This window comes from Zootoca vivipara, chromosome 10 (assembly GCF_965207765.1).
Source record: "Zootoca vivipara chromosome 10, rZooViv2.hap1.1, whole genome shotgun sequence".
In the NCBI taxonomy this organism is placed as follows: domain Eukaryota; kingdom Metazoa; phylum Chordata; class Lepidosauria; order Squamata; family Lacertidae; genus Zootoca; species Zootoca vivipara.
The window spans coordinates 34,086,281-34,109,065 of NC_142593.1; the positions used below are offsets into that span (position 1 = coordinate 34,086,281).

The 22,785-nt window shown below is 40.5% G+C and overlaps 1 protein-coding gene across 4 annotated transcripts in view; it reads right to left on the reverse strand.

The window, feature by feature from the left end:
- Nucleotides 1-22,785, reverse strand: part of CERT1 (ceramide transporter 1) — a 50,655-nt gene that overhangs the window by 16,508 nt on the left and 11,362 nt on the right. For all 4 annotated transcript variants that reach the window (XM_088652986.1, XM_035099506.3, XM_035099505.3 and 1 more), the window contains exons 3-7: nucleotides 14,933-15,049; nucleotides 5,746-5,853; nucleotides 5,346-5,484; nucleotides 3,886-3,969; nucleotides 727-884 (exon numbers count right to left, since the gene is read on the reverse strand). In XM_088652986.1, coding sequence (XP_088509112.1) covers nucleotides 727-884; nucleotides 3,886-3,969; nucleotides 5,346-5,484; nucleotides 5,746-5,853; nucleotides 14,933-15,049 — 606 coding nt within the window. The remainder of the gene's footprint in view (nucleotides 1-726; nucleotides 885-3,885; nucleotides 3,970-5,345; nucleotides 5,485-5,745; nucleotides 5,854-14,932; nucleotides 15,050-22,785) is intronic.

Here is a 22,785-nt window from a genome sequence, read left to right on the forward strand (position 1 = left end):
TGCGTCACAAGATGCAGAGGCATAACAAACTGCTGGGTTATTGCAAATGGTAAGAGGAATAGATAACAAAAAAGTTCTCAAGTTGAAAGCTATTGGAGCAATTGGAATTTTAGCTAAAATACCGTAGAGCAATTGAAAACAAAACAGATTTTGAGAGGCTATGTTCACCTTGATCAACTCCCGCCCAGAAACCCATGTCTCCACTGTGGAAGGATGTGTGGATCCAGAATTGGGCTCCACAGTCACCTACAGACTCATTGTTAATAACCGTGTTTATGGAAGACAATCTTAATCGGCGACGAGTGATCACCAAAGAAGAAGACTCTCACCCCAGAACAGAGAGTTAAAATATACTGCAAAGTTGTATAGCACTACTCACAAACAAGCAATATGGCTAACACGGGGCATGAGGAAAATTAGCATAAATAAAAATTTAAAAACCTTTAAAGCTTAATCCTGTTTAAAGCTTCTTAAACACCAAATTGTAAGAAGCACACTTCAAACATATAACACTAACAGACTGCAATCAGGTCTGCGGATGGAGAACCAACATGTGATATTTGCTACATAACACGGCTACAATAGATGAAAATGCTGGCATTTTAAACTATTTTGTCGAAAACAACCTTAAGGTACATAACTGCATGTAAACACAAGTCACCACCCTTAATTTACCTGAAGCCAAAGCCATGCCATTTAACCCTTCAAAAGGCAGTGAAATCTTACCTTATCCAATCTTTTCTGCCAGCTTTCTTCGCGTTTTACCATTAGCTCAATACAATGGGAAAGTGTAGCAAGGATTCCAGCAGTAGTTGCCTTGAAAGTTATAGCTTCCCCTTTAAAGTCTATGCCATTTATTCCTTTGGGCGTTACATGTGGAAACACTAAAACAAACAGATTAGAGATTTATCAGTACAAACCGTGCTTTGCTCAAATGCATGTTACCTCATAAAGCATTTACTGCATGCTTGGCTTGTGCACAGTTTAAACCACTAGAGTTCACCTATTTGGAAAGCATAGAGGAATCTCAACAGGAGAAATGTCCCTCTTCAGCTACATCTTTAGTGTACTGTATTCTCTCAGTTCTTCTGTGCTATACAGCAGCATTGAAAGGAAAAAAAGCCATGTGGGTGGCAGAAGTAGTAATACTCTTGTAACAATACCACCAGTTTGACAGCTCGATTAAAACAGAACTACCTTAAAGCCTAGCAGATGTAGCATTTAAAAACCAATAATTAACATGCACTCGAATCTTGTCATGAACTGTGAAAAATGCCCTCAGAAAAAGTGTTCAGGTTTCTAATGATGTCCTCTGAAGTGGAAGGACACTTTCTGAATATACCTCAACAAATGAATTCTCCTTAGTTACAGCGATTTTGAATACCACATCAACCATCTGTTGCTAAGCTTGTTTAAATAAAAAAGTGATCTATTTAAAAGTATATGAGAGAGAATGTTATAAAATTACATCAACATATATTAACAGTGGCAAAACATATTGTTCAAATCATGCCATTGACACACTAAGACTGGAGCTGGCTGCTTGCTAGGAGCCTGTATTTAGGAATGGGATGGCCCAATATATGGTGTACTCAGAGCATCCACCACATCCAAATCAGATGTACAATCTAAATCAGTAATCTAATTGGTAACTGAAAATAGTCCCTTGCAGGGCTGGAGTTCAGCATTTAAAAGGGTTGCTCCAAAGGCTTCACATACATTTGCAGTGATTACCAAAGCTACTCGGTTGTTTGCAGCATCAGAAACAGTGGGGAGGCGGGGAGTGGAGGCTGAAAGATAAGGTTACCTAGCAAGTTTATGGCTGAGACAAGGTCTGAAGCAGAGATTTTCCAGTCCATGCTCTAAGAGCTATCATAGGGTGAACTGCTAATGGCAGCTTCTGAAATTTAGTGGATAGATCTTGGGTCAAAAGAATCTGCTCCGATAAAAGCTGACACATTAAGCCTTTCCCCTGCCCAGGGATCAAGGTAACATTCCAGACTTGCCCTTACTTGACAAAGAGAAGTGGTGGCATTGACAATTTCAGCTCAGTCTGTTCCATTCAAGGAATGTACATGAAACAGCTAAAATGTCCACTACCATACTGTCGCTTTTGGAGTCATCGTAAGTGATCAAGACCATTTTAAATGTCCAGTTCACAAACATCATCATTCCAACCCCCCCTCCCCCACTAGACAAGTACACTTCTACAGATCTGGATATTTTTTAAAAAATGCAAAAGAGATTAAAAATTAGTCATTACTCTGTTTTTTATTTATCTATTACAGAAGTAATATTAGCTTTTTCTGTGACTATATGCTGGCAAAATTTGTCCTGGGTCACAAGATCCCTTTGTGCCCACATACAGAATGGGTTCCCTGCCCTTTAGCTGTGATTCCTGTATTGCAGGGGGTTGGACCAGATGACCCTCTGGTCCCCTTCCAACTCTACAGTTCTGGGACTCTATGTGAAGTTGCCTCTGAAAAACCACTGAACAGGGAAGCTATGGCAAAGTGGCAGCTCCAAGGTAACATACCGCATCAAAGTCTTCATATGAAGATCCATGAAGAGGGACCCCAGAGAAATTGTTCTCCAAGTATAAATTTAGAAAACCTGTTTTCAGCCTGGCTCCAGCAAAAACCTGCAGCCCAACACCTGGTTGGCCACCAATCCCATAATCACAGACTACTGGCATGCTGGCTTGGTCTGATAGGAGTTGAAGCTCATCAGCATCTGAAGGGCCACATTTCCCCCATCTGTACAATTCCACGAGCAGCATAACTCTTGCCCCTCTTTTAGAACAGAACACAGTAGCTCAGTTGGTTAGAGCATGGTGCTGATAATGCCAAGGTTGCAGGTTTTATTCCTGCATAGGAGAGCTCCATGTTTCTGCATTGCAGGGGGGCTGGATCCTCAGGGTCCCTTCCAACCCTACAATTATAGGTTTCTATACATGTTTGCATAAATTCTCAACACGTCATCTTGCGGTGGAAGAAGTAAAATAAAGGTTTCTACGTCTTTTCAGGTAAGGAAACACAACCAAGTATAAGATCAGTAGTCAGAAAGAAAGCAAACTAACCCGCCAAACATGTGGTTGAGTGGTTTCAAATACAGTGGTACCTTGGTTTAAGTACACAATTGGTTCCGGAAGTCTGTACTTAACTGTACTTAAGTAGTGGGAAATGGATTAATCTGTTCCAGACGGGTCTGCGGAGTACTTAAACTGATAGTACTCAAACCGAAGCGTACTTAAACCGAGGTATGACTGTACCTGTGTCATATTTCATGACAAGATGTACGTGTAGTTTACAAGGCTAATGGAAATAAAAAAGGAGAGTTCAAAGTGACAGCTGAAGATGCCCACCTAAACATAATTGTGCACAATCAACTGGGATGGGGCAGCTTTTATTTAAATCTGAACACATGACAATTAGTAACTATCTATTTTCACTTTTAAGGGATGCAGCCAATGGGGGGATATTTCAAGTTAGAAATAAAACTTTGTGATTGTTAACTAGTTTTATAGAGAAGATCTTTCCTCGCAGTTCTGCCGAAGCCAAACCTGGGCGACGCAGTAATTCTCAGCAATTGAAGGTTGGTTAAACTACAAATCAGTACATATAATTTATTAGTGGAACACATAATTTATTACCAGAGCACATTTATTGAAACCCTGGAGAATTTTTGAACTCTGTAGCTGCAATATATGCCAACTTACCTGGGTGTAAGTGCCAGTGAACTTACTAAGATTTACTTCAAAGAAGACATGCATAGGGTTCCATTGTAAGTCTCTGAAGAACAGTAATTTTGCGGCTAATTTGCTTCAGGGTCACTGTTCTAATATCTTTAGAACATTTTGACAACCATACATTTAAGTGTACTCACATTTTTCCTTACTTCCATTACTATTGTGCAAAAAATCCCCATCAGAGCGCGTTGTAGGGAAATCATCTTCATCATCTTCTACCACTACAACAAAGAGAAGCATTGATTACTACTGGGCCTTGGAGGAAATTGAAAGAGCAGTAGAAAAATAATTTGCCAGCCGCAGTCGTATCTGCCAGACACACTCTACTACTACTCTTATGTGTGTATAATTTCAGTGTATAATTTCAGTGTATACTGCAACATGGTCATAAATAATTTTTTTTTATCATGTACAAGCAACAGGAAGTTAAGGTTAGCAGGGATCCAAATGCTGGGGGTAGTGGTGCTTCAGCCACGCTGAGGGCTATTCTGACACATCTGTTCAGCAAAACAATTGAGGTGATATTTCATCATGTGCTCTGTGACATCACTCAAAGTAACTTTGTAGCTTTGGATTCTTGATGTAAACAAAATAACTCTTGGCTACCCCCATTGCTACATTTCTATTACGTTTTGCTGTGAAATATGAAAACACAGAGTGAACATTTGGCTAGGTACGGCAAAATGTGCATCAAAGCACGTAGTTTCCTTCCAACTTGAGGCATTTTAGCACTGCTTTCACTAAAGCTGCATCTAAGCCACACTTACTGGCAAGCCCTGTTTAGGGAAGCTTTTAATGTTTAACAGACTATTGTATTTTAATATTTTGTTGGAAGCTGCCCAGAGTGGCTGGGGAAACCCAGCCAGATGGGCGGGGTATAAATAAATTATTATTATTATTATTATTATTATTATTATTATTATTATTATTTCTTCTTCTTCTTCTTCTTCTTCTTCTTCTTCTTCTTCTTCTTCTTCTTCTTCTTCTTCTTCTTCTTCTTCTTCTTCTTCTTCTTCTTCTTCTACTACTTTGGAGCAATCCCCCCAACAAAGGGTCTCACTTCAGAGCAGCAATACACAAGTTTCTGCTTTCATGATTATGACTATACTGTATTAGCATTTTACTGCAGGGTTACTTCTGAATGTAACCTTATTATGATGGAATATGAATAGTCACAGGGAACTTGTATTACATCCGTGTAGGAAGGCCTTACATCCTGCACCAGTAACCCAAGTCCATTGCGTATGTGCACTCAGCATGAATGTCCATCTACAAGTGACTCTGCGGTAACCCTATGCATCTCATGTATGACTGGTAAAGTGAAAGAGCAATTATTAAAAACACACATATCAACAGCATTAGTGGGAAGAGGAAGAGAAGATGGGGATCTGAAGAGAGCAGAAGAAAATGTATGGGAAGCAAGTATACAATTATCTCTAATGAAGGAGATTGGGCAGTGCTGGGCTAGACAGATGGAAGATTTGTCAATTTTTTAAAACAAAAGTTACAAATATGACAGTTTGTAACACTTGTTACTTTCCTATCAGACCCTAGAATGTGATGCCTTTTGTTTAAATAACTAACTTAAGCTGAATACCTTTATCTCTCTGAAGTTCATCCTTGGAGACAGCGTCAGCACAGGCATCAAAGTATTTCTGTAGCGTATCAACCTGTCTACACAATATGTCTCTGAAGGTTTCCATTTCAGCAAGCTTCTCACGCAAACTGTGGCCCTTCTGAAAACCCAGAAGTTAAAACCATTCAGTGGCTGTTTATTTTTATTTACTATATTATTTTCTATATCAACTTTCATTTCAAAAGAAATACCAAGGCAGTTCACAAGGCAATAATGTAACAAAACAATCAATAAAAAGTTAAAACAGCAAAAATACAAAACAGCAAAAATACATCATTATGAGGTTATCACAGGAGACGCATGCAACTTGGGGCATGGATGAGGAATCATTTGTAAGACCTTTTCGTTCTTTGTCACTAACCTTGAATGAGGAGGTCGATGTCGCCGAATACCCACTTGCTCCAGACACAAGGGATACCATAGAGCCATGGCGCCGCAAGCTCGTCTCTGATCCATAGCCAGATTCAGTCTGAAGAAAGAGGAACAGATACATTAATTATGAAACGTAAAGAGGCAAATCTCCATTAAAGAGATTTTTCAAAAATGATTATTCTTTAAACAGGATAGTGCTTAGAGAAATGCAGTCAAGTTAATATATACTACTTCAACTGAATCAAGCATGCAAGACTCGATTTGGTGTAGTAGAAAAAGGAGAGCCAAAGAGGACAGGTGAGTGGAGGCGATGCAGTCTATGTATCAATATATGGCATGATGTGCCAAGACTTCATGTAAATTCAACACAAGAGTAAACATATTTCATTGGAGCAGCCTACTAGTAAGTCTTCTGCTCACTACCAGTATCGTAGTTCCCCAGGATTTTAACTAGTCACCGTCATGAAGAGTTTGCCAGAAGTCAAGAGTATGCATACACGTATTAACCCTCCCTGACCTCCCAAAACAGTAAAATACTCAATACACAAATAGTGAAATACATTAAAATACATTTTAAAGAAACAAGAGTTCACAGATAAAAATGCCTACCACAGATGACGTTTAGCAGGGAAGAACCTGCCAGAATGAAAATGTCTTTGTCAGCATGAGAGACAGCCAGAGAAGGGATTATTTGTTTTACAAAGACAGGACAGAGTATCGCCACAGTATTGCTACAGTCACTGAGAAGGCCTTAACTCTTGTGGACATCAATCATGCTCCCACCTTTGGCTTTGATTTGTGTCCAGAAGCAAATTAGAAGTTAATGCAGACACTGTAGGACAGGAGTAACATGATCCCATGGGTGTGTGCCCAATAACATCCTTGCTGCTGCATTATGAACCAAATGCAGCTTCCCAAAACTTTTCAGCGATAACCCAGTGCAGAGTGCACTGCAGCAATTCATTATTGATGTGCAGCTGAAGTGTGTGTCATTGGAGTTATGTTTTGCTAATTGTACTGAAGACTTACAATATGTGCACTCCTTGTACAATTTTATCTCCTACAACAAGTAAGGACAAGAGAGTAACCTGCAGTGTCAACATCTGCATATTTTGAAACTATTAATGACAATTACAAAAACAATTATTTTTAGTTACCACGGTGGGGTAGGGGGGAGATAAAGCTAAATATAAGGGGGAATTGCAGTGTGGCTTCAGAAAAGGAAGGAATATCAATAGTGCATAGAGATATATGTATAGAAGTTAGTGGCACATGCAAAAAGCATAAGAAAAACAAAGCAAGTATCATGCAAAGCCCCACCATTCCATGACTGCAGCATCTAAGGCGGAGCAGTTCACTGCCGAACTTTTTATGTCTTGCAGAGCAGATCATTAGTAATTCACTGTAGAAATAGCTCCATTATAATCAAGATGAAAAATGTTGATAAAAGTGTCTTCCACCCTAAGTATGAATAATCCAGGTTGCTAAAACAGAGGCAGCCAAAGTCTACTCAACAGAAAAGCTGACAGTCACTACCTTGAAATGAAAGGAATTGCTCATTCTTATTGCAGCAATCAATGCACAATATTAAACACCAATGCCAATTACCATGCTGAACATCCAGAAGCCATTTTGTCAAATATCCATGCATGGGTGTAGCCTCAAAGCTATACTCAGAACTAACAAAGCACACTGCAACATCTTCACCAGCTTTTTGCATCTATGAATAGCCTCCATTATTCCTTTCAGAAAGCTCTTTCATAGGTTGACAGTCGAGGAGGGGAAAGCCACATGATCCTAAAGCCTTGTGTAATATTTTGTTGGTGCAGGCAGTAGCAGCAAAGCACACCATCAGTGAAACAGCATCCAGCAACACAATAGCTTAAGTATTGAATCACATCAGACCTTCCCTGCTGACTCAATCGTCCGATAGGGATTTCCTTAAGTAGGTCAGTAATGCTTCAGAGAGAAAAAGCACAGACTCATGGGAAGCCCCACTAGTCCCACGCCCTGATTTCCCATATTTAGATAAATTTACTTTAACTCCTCATGAAGCTTAATGTATTCACCCACTGACTTTTTTTTAGCCTGGCCTACATATTGTGTAACAGCTACATACAAATAGCTATTCTTCTCCAATTAGAAACCCACACCTAAGAATTGGGAAGTAGCAGGATAAAACACTACAGATGCTTGACACTAATTCTATGCAACACTCTTTACATATGAAATACCGTTTTGCTTGACCTTTACTTTATTAATCAAGTTACAAAAGGAGAAAGTTAATAAATAATAATAATAATAATAATAATAATAAAATTTTATTTATACCCCACTTTCCCCGCTTTCAAAATTGGGCTCAGGGTGGCTGACACTAGTAAAATTACCAATAAGATGTAAAGAGGCATCAAAGTGAAATAATATATTGAAGTAGGTAAGAGGAAGATATATGTGAATGAAAACAGAATAAAAACAGGAAGGCATAGGAAAATAAGGCTGGTGAAAGCTGTTATGCAATAAATATTATCACAGAATGCACATACATATCACCAAAGATACTGCTGAATGATTTAAAGGAGAGGTGTTTTAAAACACAAGTTCACCAATAATATTTCATACCTAAAATCTGATCGACTTGGCAGAAAGTTAGACAACATAAAGGGGTAGTTCACTAGGGGGAACTGTTCGGCCCCAAATGGCAGAGACAGGAATCAAACAGAGGACATCCTTTGGCAGTGCTCAAGAAGGGTGTCTTGGCTGAGAAGGGACTGATGACACTGAAGAGCGTCCATACTTCTTAGAACAAATCCACAAATAGATCTCAATGGGATGTTAAAGAGAGACATATGGGTGAGGAAGCTGGCAGTAAATGGAAACTGTTCAAAGAATTGTAAAGAAAAAGCTCATTCCATAACCACAAAAACTGGGCACTGGCTTTTTCAAAAGCGGCATGGGAAATACTTTGAAATAAACGTATTTGTTGTTTTACATACTGTATGACCATGTTCGGATACAGTTTTGACATACGGCTGGTACAATCCTTTATGAGACCAGATAAGGAACAGTTTCTTAAGCAAACTGGATAGATAGATCAGAAAAATGTATTTAGGTTAAATGTTAAGATACTGGTTTCAGGAAAGCAATTCACCTACACATGATCTAACGATGCATATCTACATGTGAGCACACACTCACATGGATCACATGAGACTCATGAATTTCATGTGGCCAGGGCAACCCAGCCAGATGGGCAGAGTATAAATAATAAAATTACTCCTTCCAGTAGCACCTTAGTGCATGCACAAGAAAGCTCATACCAATGAGCTTTCTAAGGTGCTCTAAGGTGCTACTGGAAGGGATTTAAACAGTAACAATAAAATTACTGTTTTAACAGTAACAATAAAATTACTGTTATTGTTATCTTTCCTCATACTGAAACACAAAATCATAACTGTGACTGCACCAGATTGCAAACTAAAAATCTTGGGAAGAAAGTAATGATGAAGAATGACATGTCATGAACAATAGTGGCCACTAGATGGAAGCAACAAAAAGAAGATGAAGACTTTGCTTAAGGTTACTATTGGTCAAAGTCCAACAGTAACCTTTATCATGCTTTTATTAAATTCCGGTTACTCCGCATTTAAAAATGTTTTCAAAAGAGCCTCGTTTTAAATGATTAAAGGTTCATACATGTTTGGCTTTAGCTGAAAAAGCATGTACAGCTTCAGGTTTCTTAAATTAAAATCGAGGTTAGATTTTATTTTTATAGAGTGTTTCAGACCTAGCTACTTCAGAGTAAAACTTGCATACAAGGCAGACCTCATGGTTCTGGATACATTGTAAAAGATAATGCTTAACCCCATCCTGCCAATTCTCTTGAATTTATTGCGTCTCTTTATGGAATATAATAAGGGCACCCTCATTATTTGTGTTGTGAGAACTGCACCATACAGTTTTTCACCAGGCACAGAATTCTGCATCCTGAATTTCAGCTTGCTTCACATATACACAAAGTTTGCATAAAAGTTTGCTTTAAAAAATTGCTATGGATCAAATAGTAAGAGGACCCCTGCTGAATCAAACCAAAAGCCCATCAAGTCCAGCACCCCCTTTTCGGACAGCAGCCAGCTGCCTGTGGAAAGCCCAAAAGTAGTGGCTGATGGAAACTGCAGTCCAACAACCTGGAAGGCACCAGTTGCCTACCCCAGTTTTAGTCTTGAAAGTTGCACTGCCTAGCAAAGTGTCAGATTCCAGAGTCAGAAGCAAATGGGCTTCTATACCCTCCACAGCACTTTGCCCCATATAAGCATAGGTAATAGGAATATAGACAGCTGCTTACACCAAGTGAGACTATTGGGGCCAGATAGACTGGAAATGCTTCTCCAGCATTTCAGACAGGGAGCAAAACTGGCACCTTTTGCAATCAAAACATGTGCTCTACTACTAAGCTCTGTACAGAAATAGGCATATGAAAGTAAGTTTGCTTGCTTGTTGTTTTTTTAACAAGAGTTGCATATATATAGCTCTCTAGCCATACATTTTCAGATATCTCAAAAACTTGAATACGATAGTGTATAAAGAAATAGAACAGACTATCTTTAAGTAGACATAGAACAATCACCATAAATCAATATATAAATGTGAAAGTATATAAGGTAACTTAAATATAATTATGTATGAATAGATATATTTTACAGCAGGAAATTTCTACATTGATCAATTTTTCCAGGCTGCATCAGGATTTTATACAGATACTAAATGGGAATTAATGTTTAATTCAATTTTCTCTCTCTCTCTCCAAAGTACGTATTCTTTCAGAATCTCTGCTATATCCCAAATTCTAGCTAGCTATTGCCAAGCAGTGGTAGTGAAGCTCACCTCCATTTCTGAGTTGCTAGAATTCTAGATACTCTTGGAAGATTCCGTATTAACTCTAATTGCCATCCACACAACCTACCGCGTTTCCCCTTTTTTAAGACACCGTCTTATAACTTTTTTTCCTTAAAAAAACCACACGGTGGCTTATTTTTGGTGTGATGTCTTATTTTTATTACGTCAGTATGGTACGGTACAGCAATTTGCGTGCTGAGCAGGCGGTGGAGAAGTCAGCTGAGAGGCGCGTTTTTCCCCTGCGTCTGTCGCTGGTTTGCTGGCTCCCTGAGCACACAGGAGGGGCTGAGGAGGCGACAGGAACAGGGCCGTCTTAAGCCTACCCAGCGCTGTGGGAGGCAACTGAGCAGGAGAGAGGGTGGCGCTGTAAGAAGGACTCAAGAACGTGGCCTCATACCAGATAATAACTCTGATCCATCTTGCTGAGGATTGGCTGCACTTGGTGGTGGAGGCTCGCTAGGGTTTCATGCAGGACATTTGCAGAGCTACCCGAAGATGCTGGGATCCTTCTGCATGCAGGACAGATGTTCTGCCAGTGAGCCACCACCCCTCATCAAAGGGACCTCTGATTCTTCAGGAGATGGTTGTGTGTTGCGCTCTGCATGACAGATGCATAGATCTGGAACTGGGCTGAGGTTGACTCACTGGAGCTGCTCTCCTGGTTCCAGGGTTTAAGGACCAGAAGTATAAAGCAGCACCCTATGTTTCTGAGGAGAGAGGGAGGGAGGGGAGGGAAGGAAGGAAGGAAAGAGGGAGTGAGAGGGAGAGAGGAAGGAAAGAGAGGAGAGAAAGAAGAGTAGGAAAGAAGGAAGGGAATAAAGAAGGAAAGAAAAAGAAAGAGGGAGAGAAGACAGAAAGGGAGAAAGAAGGAAGGAAGGAAGGAGGGTGAAAGAAAAAATAAGAACGAGGGAGAGGAAGAAAGATGTGAAGGAAGGAAGGAAGAAAAGAAAGAAAGAAAGAAAGAAAGAAAGAAAGAAAGAAAGAAAGAAAGAAGGAAGGAAAGAAAAGGAAGGATGTGGAAAAGAGAGGAGAGGAAAATAGAATTTGGTAGGCGGGGAAAGTGGGGAAGAAACTAACGAAGGCTGGAAAAAGATGTGTCCGAAGGGGAAAAGGGGATGAGGAAAACAAGTGAACCGTAAAGAGGAGGAGAGGCAAAGAGGGGAAAGTGAAAAGAAAAAACGGAGAAATCAAGAGAGTTGGATGGGGTGGAGGGCAGGGGAGAGGTGGGCAGGGTCCTGCCTGCTCCCACACAGGGCTCCCACGCCTCGTCAGTGCGCGAGGCTTGAGACAAATTACAAAGGCAAACAGGGGCTTTTGGGGACGGTGGCAGCGGAGCCGGCAGCTTTTGCGCACTCGAGGCGAGCCGCGCTGACGAGAGAAAGGTGTCTTTCTTCCCCCACTTCCGGCACAGCAGCAAAGTTTGCTTTGTCTCCCTCCTTCACGCCCTGAGGCGCCGACTTCCCCAGGAGCAGTCACCCGCCCCAGGATCGGTGCCTGGAGGATCGCTGCCTCTGCAGGGCTCTCGCGCGGAGCTTTCCTGCAAAACCCACATCAGGACGGAAGAAAGCCACACCATGTCCCTTTTGACAGGTTAACGTCCCTCTCTCCCTTCGCGGAGGCTGTCAGAATAAGCACGGCTTCTCTCTCCCCGTCTGGGCTGCGTCTCATTCGCAACAGTGTGCAGAGAGAAAGGCACCTCTCTGCTCTGTCCCGCCCCATTATGAACCCGGCAGGCGGCAGCACCATCCCGGCTACATCCCCATGGCGGCCCTCCCCGCCTTTGATACTGCTTTGTCAGAGGCACGGCGATCTGCACCCCGAGGAGCGCACAGCATTGGGCGGCTGGCCTGCTGAGTGGGTGGGGGTGCCGCCGCTTGACGGAGGCAGCTCCGCCGACACGTGGGCGGCTCAGTGTGCATGCCTCCTCAATGCGCCCCTGCTGGGCGGGCGCCGTGCTTCACTGTGCCACTCAGCCCAATGGGAAGGACGCCCCTGGACAGGAACAATGGCAGCTTACTTTCGAGGTACGTCTTACTTCTCTTAACTTATAGGAAAACCCTGCCATGGCTTACTTTATGACTACGTATTACAAAAGGGAAAACACGGTAGTAGTATTGTCAAAGGCTCTAAAGGTATAATCTGATTAATCATTAAGGATATCATATACAGTATTATATTTCTTCTTGCAGAACAATCTAATTTTGGGTAGTCACTTCAGATAGGTTTGAAATTAGCCCTTTGTGTTTTCTATCTCCATTGTCTACACACATTTTACTTGAAACCTTTGGGGGAAGTAGAAAGCAGCCAATAAAATAAAGTGCTTGATTTTCTAAGTGCAGCTTTGTGGATTTACTTTTTAAAAAAATAATTAGTGAGCGCAAAGTACACAAAGTCCTGAATACAGTATTTCTAGAAAGTTATTTGCCTCAACTCAAAGTCCAAGGAGAGGCAAAGATAGTATCTCACTGGATTGACTCCTTCAACATAGCTAAGATTTCAGCCCATGTTACAGGGGTCAATTGCAAAAATACATGTATTTCAACATCAGTTAAGAATTTCTCTACTGGACCAGTAGAGAATAGTAGTTCTTCAATCACATAATAAAGGGTTAATGTCGCTTGCCCACTAGTTACCAAACAGTTAGGGCAGAAGTCATTGGGCTGTAACCTTATGGGATAGTTAAGATAATACTTTCAATTTTTGATTGAATTAATGTGGAGTTCAAAACACCCATTTGAGAGAACAGATCCTCATTTGAAAGCCCATGGAATAGAGCAGCAGTTTAGAATGGGAACAAGGATGACCACCTTCCCTGTATTATGTTGCTTCCTTATATTATATTCCCACTTCCAAAGCAGCTTTATTTTTATTTTTAAAAGTGCAATGAGATTCTTGCATATGACATGTAGTTTGCCCCCTCAGGTAAATGCAGGTGTGTTTGCTGGAGGTGCCCATCTCTGTTGTTTGGGCCCTGGATATCCTGTGCCTTTCCCTGTATTAAACATAACTGAAAACTTGTTTTAAGCTTTGCTTATAGGATAGTTGGACACACTGCAAAGTACAGTGCCAAAAAGACTACAACTCACCACCTTAATTTAGCTGGAGCCATTTTAGTGCTGTGTGAGCTGTTTTGGTAGCTTTTTTTGGCTCTCTACATAAATTCATACATGCTTAATTCTTTGATATCATGCTTGGCCAGTTTTGAGTTTTCTCCTCTGCTGCATTTTCCTATCCCCACACTGATTTTGTTCAACATTTTAATCATCCAACACCATTAATCATGTTGATTGAGGTTGATTGGAATTGAAGTCCATCATCTGAAGGGCCACAGGCATATCTCAACCACACAGGCAGACTGGTCACATGCATTTCCCCCCATTTCTCCAAGCTCAGTTGCTGATGCTCTTTTAGATGTTGCTATGTGAGTTTTTGGCTTTGTTGCCTTTATAGCCCTTTGAAAGAATGTATTTAGTGTTTTCATTCTATTGTATATTATTTAACACTGGCTTGAGTGCAAAATATGCATCCTATAAATGTTCTGAATAAGGAAAAGTATATTTTATTTTCCAGGAAAGATGTTTAATGGAAACTTAGCTCCTTCTGTAACTTCATAATACCCTTTGAAAAATCTACAGCTTGCTGCTTATACTGCCACACTAGCACCAGATCAGACATTCAGACCCAAATCAGAATATTAAATGTTTTAACTGTGTGACTTTAATCTGATTAGGAATATTATCTTTATGCCTAACCACTATACAAAAACACAAAAAACCCCTAAATCATAGTTCAGTTTTAGTTTCAAAAACCTTTGACAACTAACATCATATCCAGTCATTATCTTCAAGATCAATCCAACAGCATCTTTTAGCATTGTATTTTTAACAACCACTACAAGTTCTTCCTATTTTAATCCTTGTAACAATCTATTTTTAAACTTTACCATCAGCATATGATAGCTTGCTCAAAATGGTTTAAACTCTTATTTGCTGGATATAATTGATGTTGCTTATTTTCTGTGTTGCCACACATTGATTCAAAGTATCACCAAGCCTTTCATTACTGACTACATTTGTCAAATGCAAAGTCTTACACAATCTTCATTTCGCTCGTTTTATCCATTCTTATATCATAGGTTACAATACTTAAATACGATTTTCAATTCTTGAGGACATCAGCATCTGTTTTGCCATAGAAATGTCACTGAAGTGTTTAAGCAAAGCCCCTGGAGGCTTATCCATAACCACACACCATTATTAACTGCTAAGGAACAGAAACCATACCTTGTGCTGTTCAATTGCATCTATCCATTGTTGTCTATGATCTGGATCCTGAGCCCGTAGATACCAAACACTATCATTGACGCTAATATCAAATCTGCACTCATCAAAATCATGGGGCTGTGGAAGGAAAAATGGAAGGTCATTATAACAATAAGAATTATACATAAAGTAGATAACATGTGGCACCCTGTTGTTTGCCTTGTTTCGGGGGGTGGGGGACCTTATTGTTTCCCAGCCAAGTTCATACCTGCTTAGGTTTGGCAATGCTGCCACTCCAGATACTCCCAGACCATTCACTGGGCCCAAATCATGTTAGTTAATCCTGATTTCACCCGCTTCATTTTCTTTGACAGTCTCAACAGTCCTTTAACAAGCTACCGTATACCAAATTTCACCATCAGTTTATCTACCCCTGTACAGACTACTGTGACATGCAGTGGCTCTCTAAAATCTCAGATAAGGCCTTTTCCATAATTTGCTAACTCTTTTTAAAACAACAGGTATTTTCATTTATTCATATTTCTATCCAGCCTTTATCATAGATACCACAGCAGATGACAATTCACATTAAAAGACCCAATAAAAGTTAATCATTTTGTTTCATATCAGTTGCTATATTCAGCCAAACTGAGATAATCATGATTATTAATGTTGCACTGTCAGGATCCAACCAAGAAAAATCAGAATATAGTACCTTTATACAATACAAAGGTTAATGAAGCAAACTCTGAACATTAATGAAGATCTAGAGTTAACTGCATGAGTAGAATTACTACTGAAGATGCAGTAAGATTTATTGACACATTTAATATCCTGTATTTTTGACCGAGACAGAAATCTCCAAGGCAGCAACAATTCAATAAAAACCAGAACACAATTAAAAACTAGTGCATAGAAACATACAACACCAAACCAATGAAAGCAGCAGAAACCAATTACATTAGACGTTTCCCTTTAAAATGGTATTTCTTGATTATGATGACAGCAGATGGACTTCAGCATAGAGCAGATTCACGCCGAACTCTCCTTCAGCCCTAAAGCTTGAACTGATTCCTTCAGACCATAATGGGAAGGGAAGTACTAAATCAGTGGTATGCAACTTTTCATTAGAGCAGAACCTTGTGTTCTCCAGATGTTTTGAACTCCAATTTCCATCAGCCCAGCCAGCATAGCCAATGCCAGGGGATGATTTGAGTTGCTATATGAAACATATGGAGAGGACTAGGCTACAGGAAGGCTGCACTAGAGTGAGCAGGAACATAATAATTATGCCTTGCAGTGATGTTTGTTTTGATGACTGATTATTAAATTTCTATACTGTTTAATATATTAACAATATCTCTTAACTGCAGCAACAACAGATATCTTAAACAAAAGTAGTTACATATAAAAATGTTACATTAATACAAAGTTACTACTATATATAAAGTATATATAAATCTGTATTAATTGATTTTTCCTTCTGACATACCCTCCCTCTCAGCCTCCAGTTTCTCACTCAGGGTCCAGACCCTCAAGGGTAAGCAGCAGTAGCATGATTAATTATAGCTATCATATTATACAAATTTGTGTGCCACACAATACAAAAGATTGTAGCCTGTTTCATGTAAGAGCCAATGGTCCAATAGCCCCCTCCCAACTCCTTTTACATAACTGCATCACATGTCAGTTGTGATCAGTTTGTGGACCAGGATGTCCCCCTCAATGGTAGTTTCTCTATAAGGTTATTTCCCATATTTCACCTAATCCACTACTTCCTTAAGAGCTTTTACTTATATGTGCCCTGAAGTTCATGATTATTCAAGACTCATCAGTGAGGAACAACAACCCAGTATAATTAGATACAGTAGTACTGTGGTAAGAGAGGTACAGAGGACACCAGATCGCAGAAGATTGCATAGTAGCAGCACAGATTGTTCCTGATTCATGAAAACCTCAGGAAGTGTTGTAAGTCAGGAGATGTTCTTAGATGCAGAGTTTCATGCAAGCTTAAATGTGGCTGCTTGGAAGATGACACTCACATGCCGTAGTTCGCATTTCCATACAATTGGCCAATACTTATTTTGAAAGATGAAGCGTCAGCACTACAAAATCTATTGTAAGTCGTCAGAGATGAAATCCCAACTACTTGTGAAAATTGTCTACTTGCCTGAGCACCATAATATTGAAGCCAGAAGCTGAGCGATATCCCAATTCCCCTTCCATGAAAAGAAAATCTGAAAGCATCTTTTGCACCAGTTCACTTACAAATCATTATTGGAACTAAGTCTCAATCAAACCTCATGGAACTAGTAACGCAGTTGTTCCTTTGACAGGTTCATAACAATGAGCACTGCTTATTTAGAATTTCAACATCACAATAGACCTTTGCCACAGGTCAGGTAACAGAATGAGGAACAACCTCAGAATTGAAGATTCTGCCTTCCCTCAATTGAAGGAGAATTGAAGGCAATCATTAATAGATTTATTAATGTAACTTCTACAATGAAACTTTCACAATGGAACAAGAAATAGGTTGGTGATTGCTTCCAACCAGGCATGGTTAAGATTGTGCTGTATGGCTCAAATCTTTGGCTGCAAAAACGTGTTTATCTGTAGACTGCTCTAGGCCTTCCAAGATGCCTCTCTAAAGGAGGAGGTGCTAATTTGTAAAAGCAGGATGTATCTTTGTAAATCTTAATCTATACAAACACAGGAGAGGGAGCATTTAGATCAACAAATAATTTGAAACTGCCTGTGAATCACTATCAAAGCCAAGCAGAAAACAAAGTCTCAGTGCACCACATGGCATTCTTCTTTACAAGCTCAACGTACAATAAAGCCTACCATTACATGCTACTTGTAATTTACCATTTAGCATCAGCCCTATTTGAAGGGCCAGTGAACTTGCTAATTCATACAGCCTTTCTTCCTCCTTTTCCAGAAGTTAAAGTATGTTTATGACACCACTGTCAGTTACTGCAGAATCATGACTAAGCCTACAAGAAACATACAGGCCAAGTCCCCAGTAGGGCTGGGCAGTATCAGCTTTTCAACATTGATCGCCAGCCAAACATTGCAGTTTGGCAATATACCACCATATTGAAAAAACCAAGATGCATTGGTCTTTGCCAGGCACCCCCAAACTTTGGCCCTCCAGATGTTTTGGACTACAATTCCCATCTTCCCAGACCACTGGTCCTGTTAGCTAGGGATCATGGGAGTTGTAGGCCAAAACATCTGGAGGGCCGCAGTTTGGGGATGCCTGATCTTTGCCTACAAAACACTGGGTGAAACTGCCCCAGCTCTCACCTCCAGAGCTGAGGTGGTTTCACTCAGGCGCTTGTGGGCTGGGACAATGCAGCTTGTTTTCGCTGCTCAGCTGGGGATCAGGAACATTCCCCCTCCCCAGCTGAGACAGCCTTGGTGCTCTCACTCATTGGTGCTCATTAACTGTTCATTGCAGCGAGCAGCAACTGCGCTCCCCTCAGCTGAGCAGTTTCACTGAGCCCCCACCCCGCCACTGGCTTGTGGGAGCCAATGCTGGCCTGGGGGCTCCTTTAACTGCTCGACTGAGGTAAGGGCAGCTGCCCATATTGATATATTTCGCCCAGGCCTAGTGCCCAGTTGAGTATTATTGTTCAAACCTCCTAGTTTGAGAGGCAACTGCCTGTTAAATTCACCAGTTGAAGGCTCTGAGACCATGTCCTACCCAAGGGATATATAATTCCATCACTTTTTGTCTAGCAGTCCTGCCACTTCCGATATTATATTCTTTGGAAGCTAGTAGCTTTGTATGGTGGATTACCAGTGCTGTTGGGCAATGATTCTGCAAGGCAGATTAATCACTGATTTCCTGTTGAAACAGCAATAAATGCAGCAGGCATACTGTCAGAATTTTACTTCATATTCAAACACAATCACTGCTGCTCTTCAGAGCTAATTTTCCAGGCCTCTGCACATAGCTGAATTGTTTAACTTTACTTTTCTGCCTGAAAAATGGTCCCCAAAGAATATCCTTTCTTCTTTCTATCTTTTAAAAAGGTCAGTTTCAGAGTCTGGAAACCCTATAGGTGACAGAATATTTAAGAGTCTATAAAACATAGCTCCATCTACATTAAATATTAAAAATAGATGATACAGTGTTAAATCAGGTCTAGGAACACAAAAGATATTGCTAAAACTAATATTTTATAACTGGATTTTAGACTTTGGCTGCATTCACATGTCATGCAGAGCCATTTTATAAAAGACAAAGGTGCGTGCTTCAATTTGTTAAGAAGTTGCATGGAGTTGTACCCAATGTTAGTCATGCTCAGAGTAGACCAAATGAAATTAAAGCTCTTCTGAGCATCTGACCTAGCAGAGTGTGTAGAAAAATGGATGAATGCGGAACCTTTTCTTCCTTCCTCTTTCCCCATCTCCTCAAGCTTTATCTGCTCCAGAGCAATTGGCCCTTTTGCGCCTCTGCTCAGTGACCAGTTGGCCTCTGCTGTTTAGGAAGCACACATTTTCTTCATGTTAGTGTTCTTTTTCTTTCCCTTCCATAGAGCTCTGGCACTTGAGCAAACTCAAGAAGGCACTACAAGTCTTAGCTTGAAATTAACGTGTTAATGTTGTTTCCTGAATTTCCATATTGAGAACTATTTTAGCGGGCAACACTGCTTGGCATTTAATGTGCTCCCTAGGTGGGGGTTTTTTTTGTCACTAGTAGAGATTTAGGGTTATTTTCAATATTAGTTCCTTTGAATAGTTATTAAAACTTACTACCAACATAACCAAATCATAAATAACCCACCTTTAGTAATTGGACCTAAAGTACTTAATTAACTGCACCTATTTTCCTCTTAATATTTAAATCTTTAATGGATGCACAAAGCACACCACAGGTTATAAAAGTACAATTTCTGCTAATACTCTTATTAGCTCTATTAATCAGGTCAAACACACTACAGGAACAAAGAAATTTGAGGATAAAAATTTATTATGCACTAAGTACCTTATTAACATCACAATCATGGCTTTCTCAAGCTCATTGGGGTGACATGGGATGACGTTTCATTGAGATTATTTTCTATCACTGCAACTATTGGTCACATTTACATGCAACATTTCTTAAACACAACGTAAAGTGGCATACATTGAGGTTCCGAGGTGTCCCATCCAAGCACTGATAAGATGCAAACCTAGTTAGCTATAGAAAATACTGCTGAGTATTTTGTACTGATACCATAATTCTGGCCCACTTATAAGTGTATGCAAAACTGAGATTAAATATGACCTGGTTTGAAGAAGTGGTGGGGAAATATTTGGCTCCATGGACCAGGTTCTTACTAGGTTTAGACAAAATTTGACAGGTGGGTAGGGCTATCCACTTATCAATCACCTGAGATCACTATGGCAGCACTTCAAAGCTCTTTGCTAAAACAGAAGACAAAAGCTCAGTTTAAGTAGGCAAACCCCTTCTTGATGACAAGTGGTATGCACTGAACCCCTCACTAAAATGAAGGGTTTCCCTCCATTTTAGTATAGGTTTCAATGCAAACCCCTTGTAATCAAGAAGGGGTTTGTACTGAATCCAGCCGAACTGAGCAGAATTTAAGTCTCCTCTCAACAGCTGATGAGCGGGAGATTAAATCCTGCTGCCATGACTACACATGCCAGTTCCCTGAGGAATTGAAACTCCCACCCTGGCTAATTGGAGTGATGTCAGCTGATGGACAAGTGGGTGTGCTTAAAAAAAGAAACCAGCCTCAAGGACAAAACTAGAACCCACGGCAAACCAAGACTGGCCCATGGGCCAGAGGTTCCCTACCACAGCCTCACAGCACTGTTGTAAGGATTGCAGCTACATAATGTATGTGAGACATTTTGAGCACTTGAAGGCATTATACAATTGTTAAGTATTATCATAATTGTTTTGAAATATGTGATTTTTCTTATTCCAATAAGCCTTAAATACTGAACAATGCACCTTCCCATTCTCATTCTGCACATGTGACTAAAAAACAGTTTTAACATTAAACAATACTGTACTCAATGAGGCAACATTTTACAACCATGGGTTTATTTTTCAATGCTTTCTATCAATGTTATTTTGCTTTTTAAAAAAAACTACTGGAGGGAAATATTTCTGACTGTATTGCAATAGCAAACGTACAAATGACTCCCACCTCCCTTCTATTTTACATCCCAGCAACCATGTTCACTCAACCCAAGCAAATTTCTGTAAAAACACCACAGTGCTTTTAGGGCCGAAGCAGCTGTAACATTGTGCTTATATCAGGAGTTTCAAAGTCAGGTTTCCACAGTATTGCTTGCCATGGAGAGTGAGCCGTGTACTCAATCTGGAAATGACAGAGAGGGTGGCGACTACCCTGGTAATTGTGCAATGATCCCTGCCCCTCCCTGGCTCTAAAGTTGGAAGGAAGGATGGGGGTGATTTGTCTACTATAATCAGAATGCCTTGACCATGAAGGCCAAACCAACTGGAAAAAATTCCAGAGATGAAAGGGAAACAGAGAGGGGGAGTCTCCTTGGTGCCTTCTCAGTTAAGGTGACTGGAGTATCATGATCAAGCAGCAGCCTGATTGGCAACTGCTGCACAAAATAAGGAATGGGAGGTTGGATGCTTCTTGACCAAGGTGGCTGTAGGTGCAACAGCCAGACAGGGAGGAATGTTATTTGTGAGGGGTGGGGAGGCACTAGATTCATGCTCTAAGGCAGACATGTCAAACATGCGGCCCTCCAGATGTTTTGGACTACAATTCCCATCTTCCCCAACCACTGGTCCTGCTAGCTAGGGATCATGGGAGTTGTAGGCCAAAACATCTGGAGGGCCGCATGTTTGACATGCCTGCTCTAAGGTGTGGATCACCCGACCCTTCTCCCTTTTTAAATAAACTTAATTTTTCCAAATCTTCATTTACAGGACAACTGGATGCACTGCAAACTATAGCAATCTATGCTATATCCCAATATTCTCCCAATACTCAAGAGAAGCTTTTCAGGGGCTGCATTGAGGAGGAGGGATCAATAATAAATAGGTGTCCTGCCTTTCACAAGTGGAGACGCCTCTACTAGTCCCAAGTCACCACTGGGCACAATCCTAATTGGGCTGTTACACTCTGCTTTGGTACCATTCACTCATGAGCAGGAGGGTCCCTGTTTTCACATTTGAAATGCTAGAGGGCATATCACTGCCAACAAGTTATTTTCACAGATTCAGTTGCCACAAAAAGTTGGTTTGCATTTGGCATCTACATTTTAGTAGAACAGATGCAGTTTAAAAGGGTTCTCTTCTTTTTGGGGGGGGGGGCGACTAAAATTATAAATTACCTTTTTCCTTTAAAAACTTTCAAAGCAATTGCTTCACAGCTATTTCCCCAGCCTATAAAGGAAGCAAACCTGTGCCTTTGCTGTAAAGAAATGTGCAGTGCAACATCTACTGTGTTTATACAGAAGATTTAATGCTTCCACTACACTTCCTCTCAGGTTCCACAGCAATTCCTAAACAATAGTTGCCAAGCCTTCTCTAAATAATCAGAAAACAATCAGGTCAAGGAAAGAGAATCAGAAACCGTCCATCTGTTCACAATTGTTGTCCCAAAGGGGCATGTTCCACCAGTGAGATAGTTTCACAAGTTGCTTCAAAGTTACAGGAATTGCAGCGTTTTTAAGTAATAGTCTAAGAAGATGCAACACAGGGCTTCTGATTTTTAAAAGATGTAGTTGCAAAGTTACCAGATTATATGTTCTTGCAAAATCATATAATTTGGTAGTGTGTACTTAATGCAGCGTTTCTCAACCGCTGTTCCGCGGCACAGTAGTGTGCCGTGAGACACCGGTTGGTGTGCTGCGACGTGCCGGGCTGC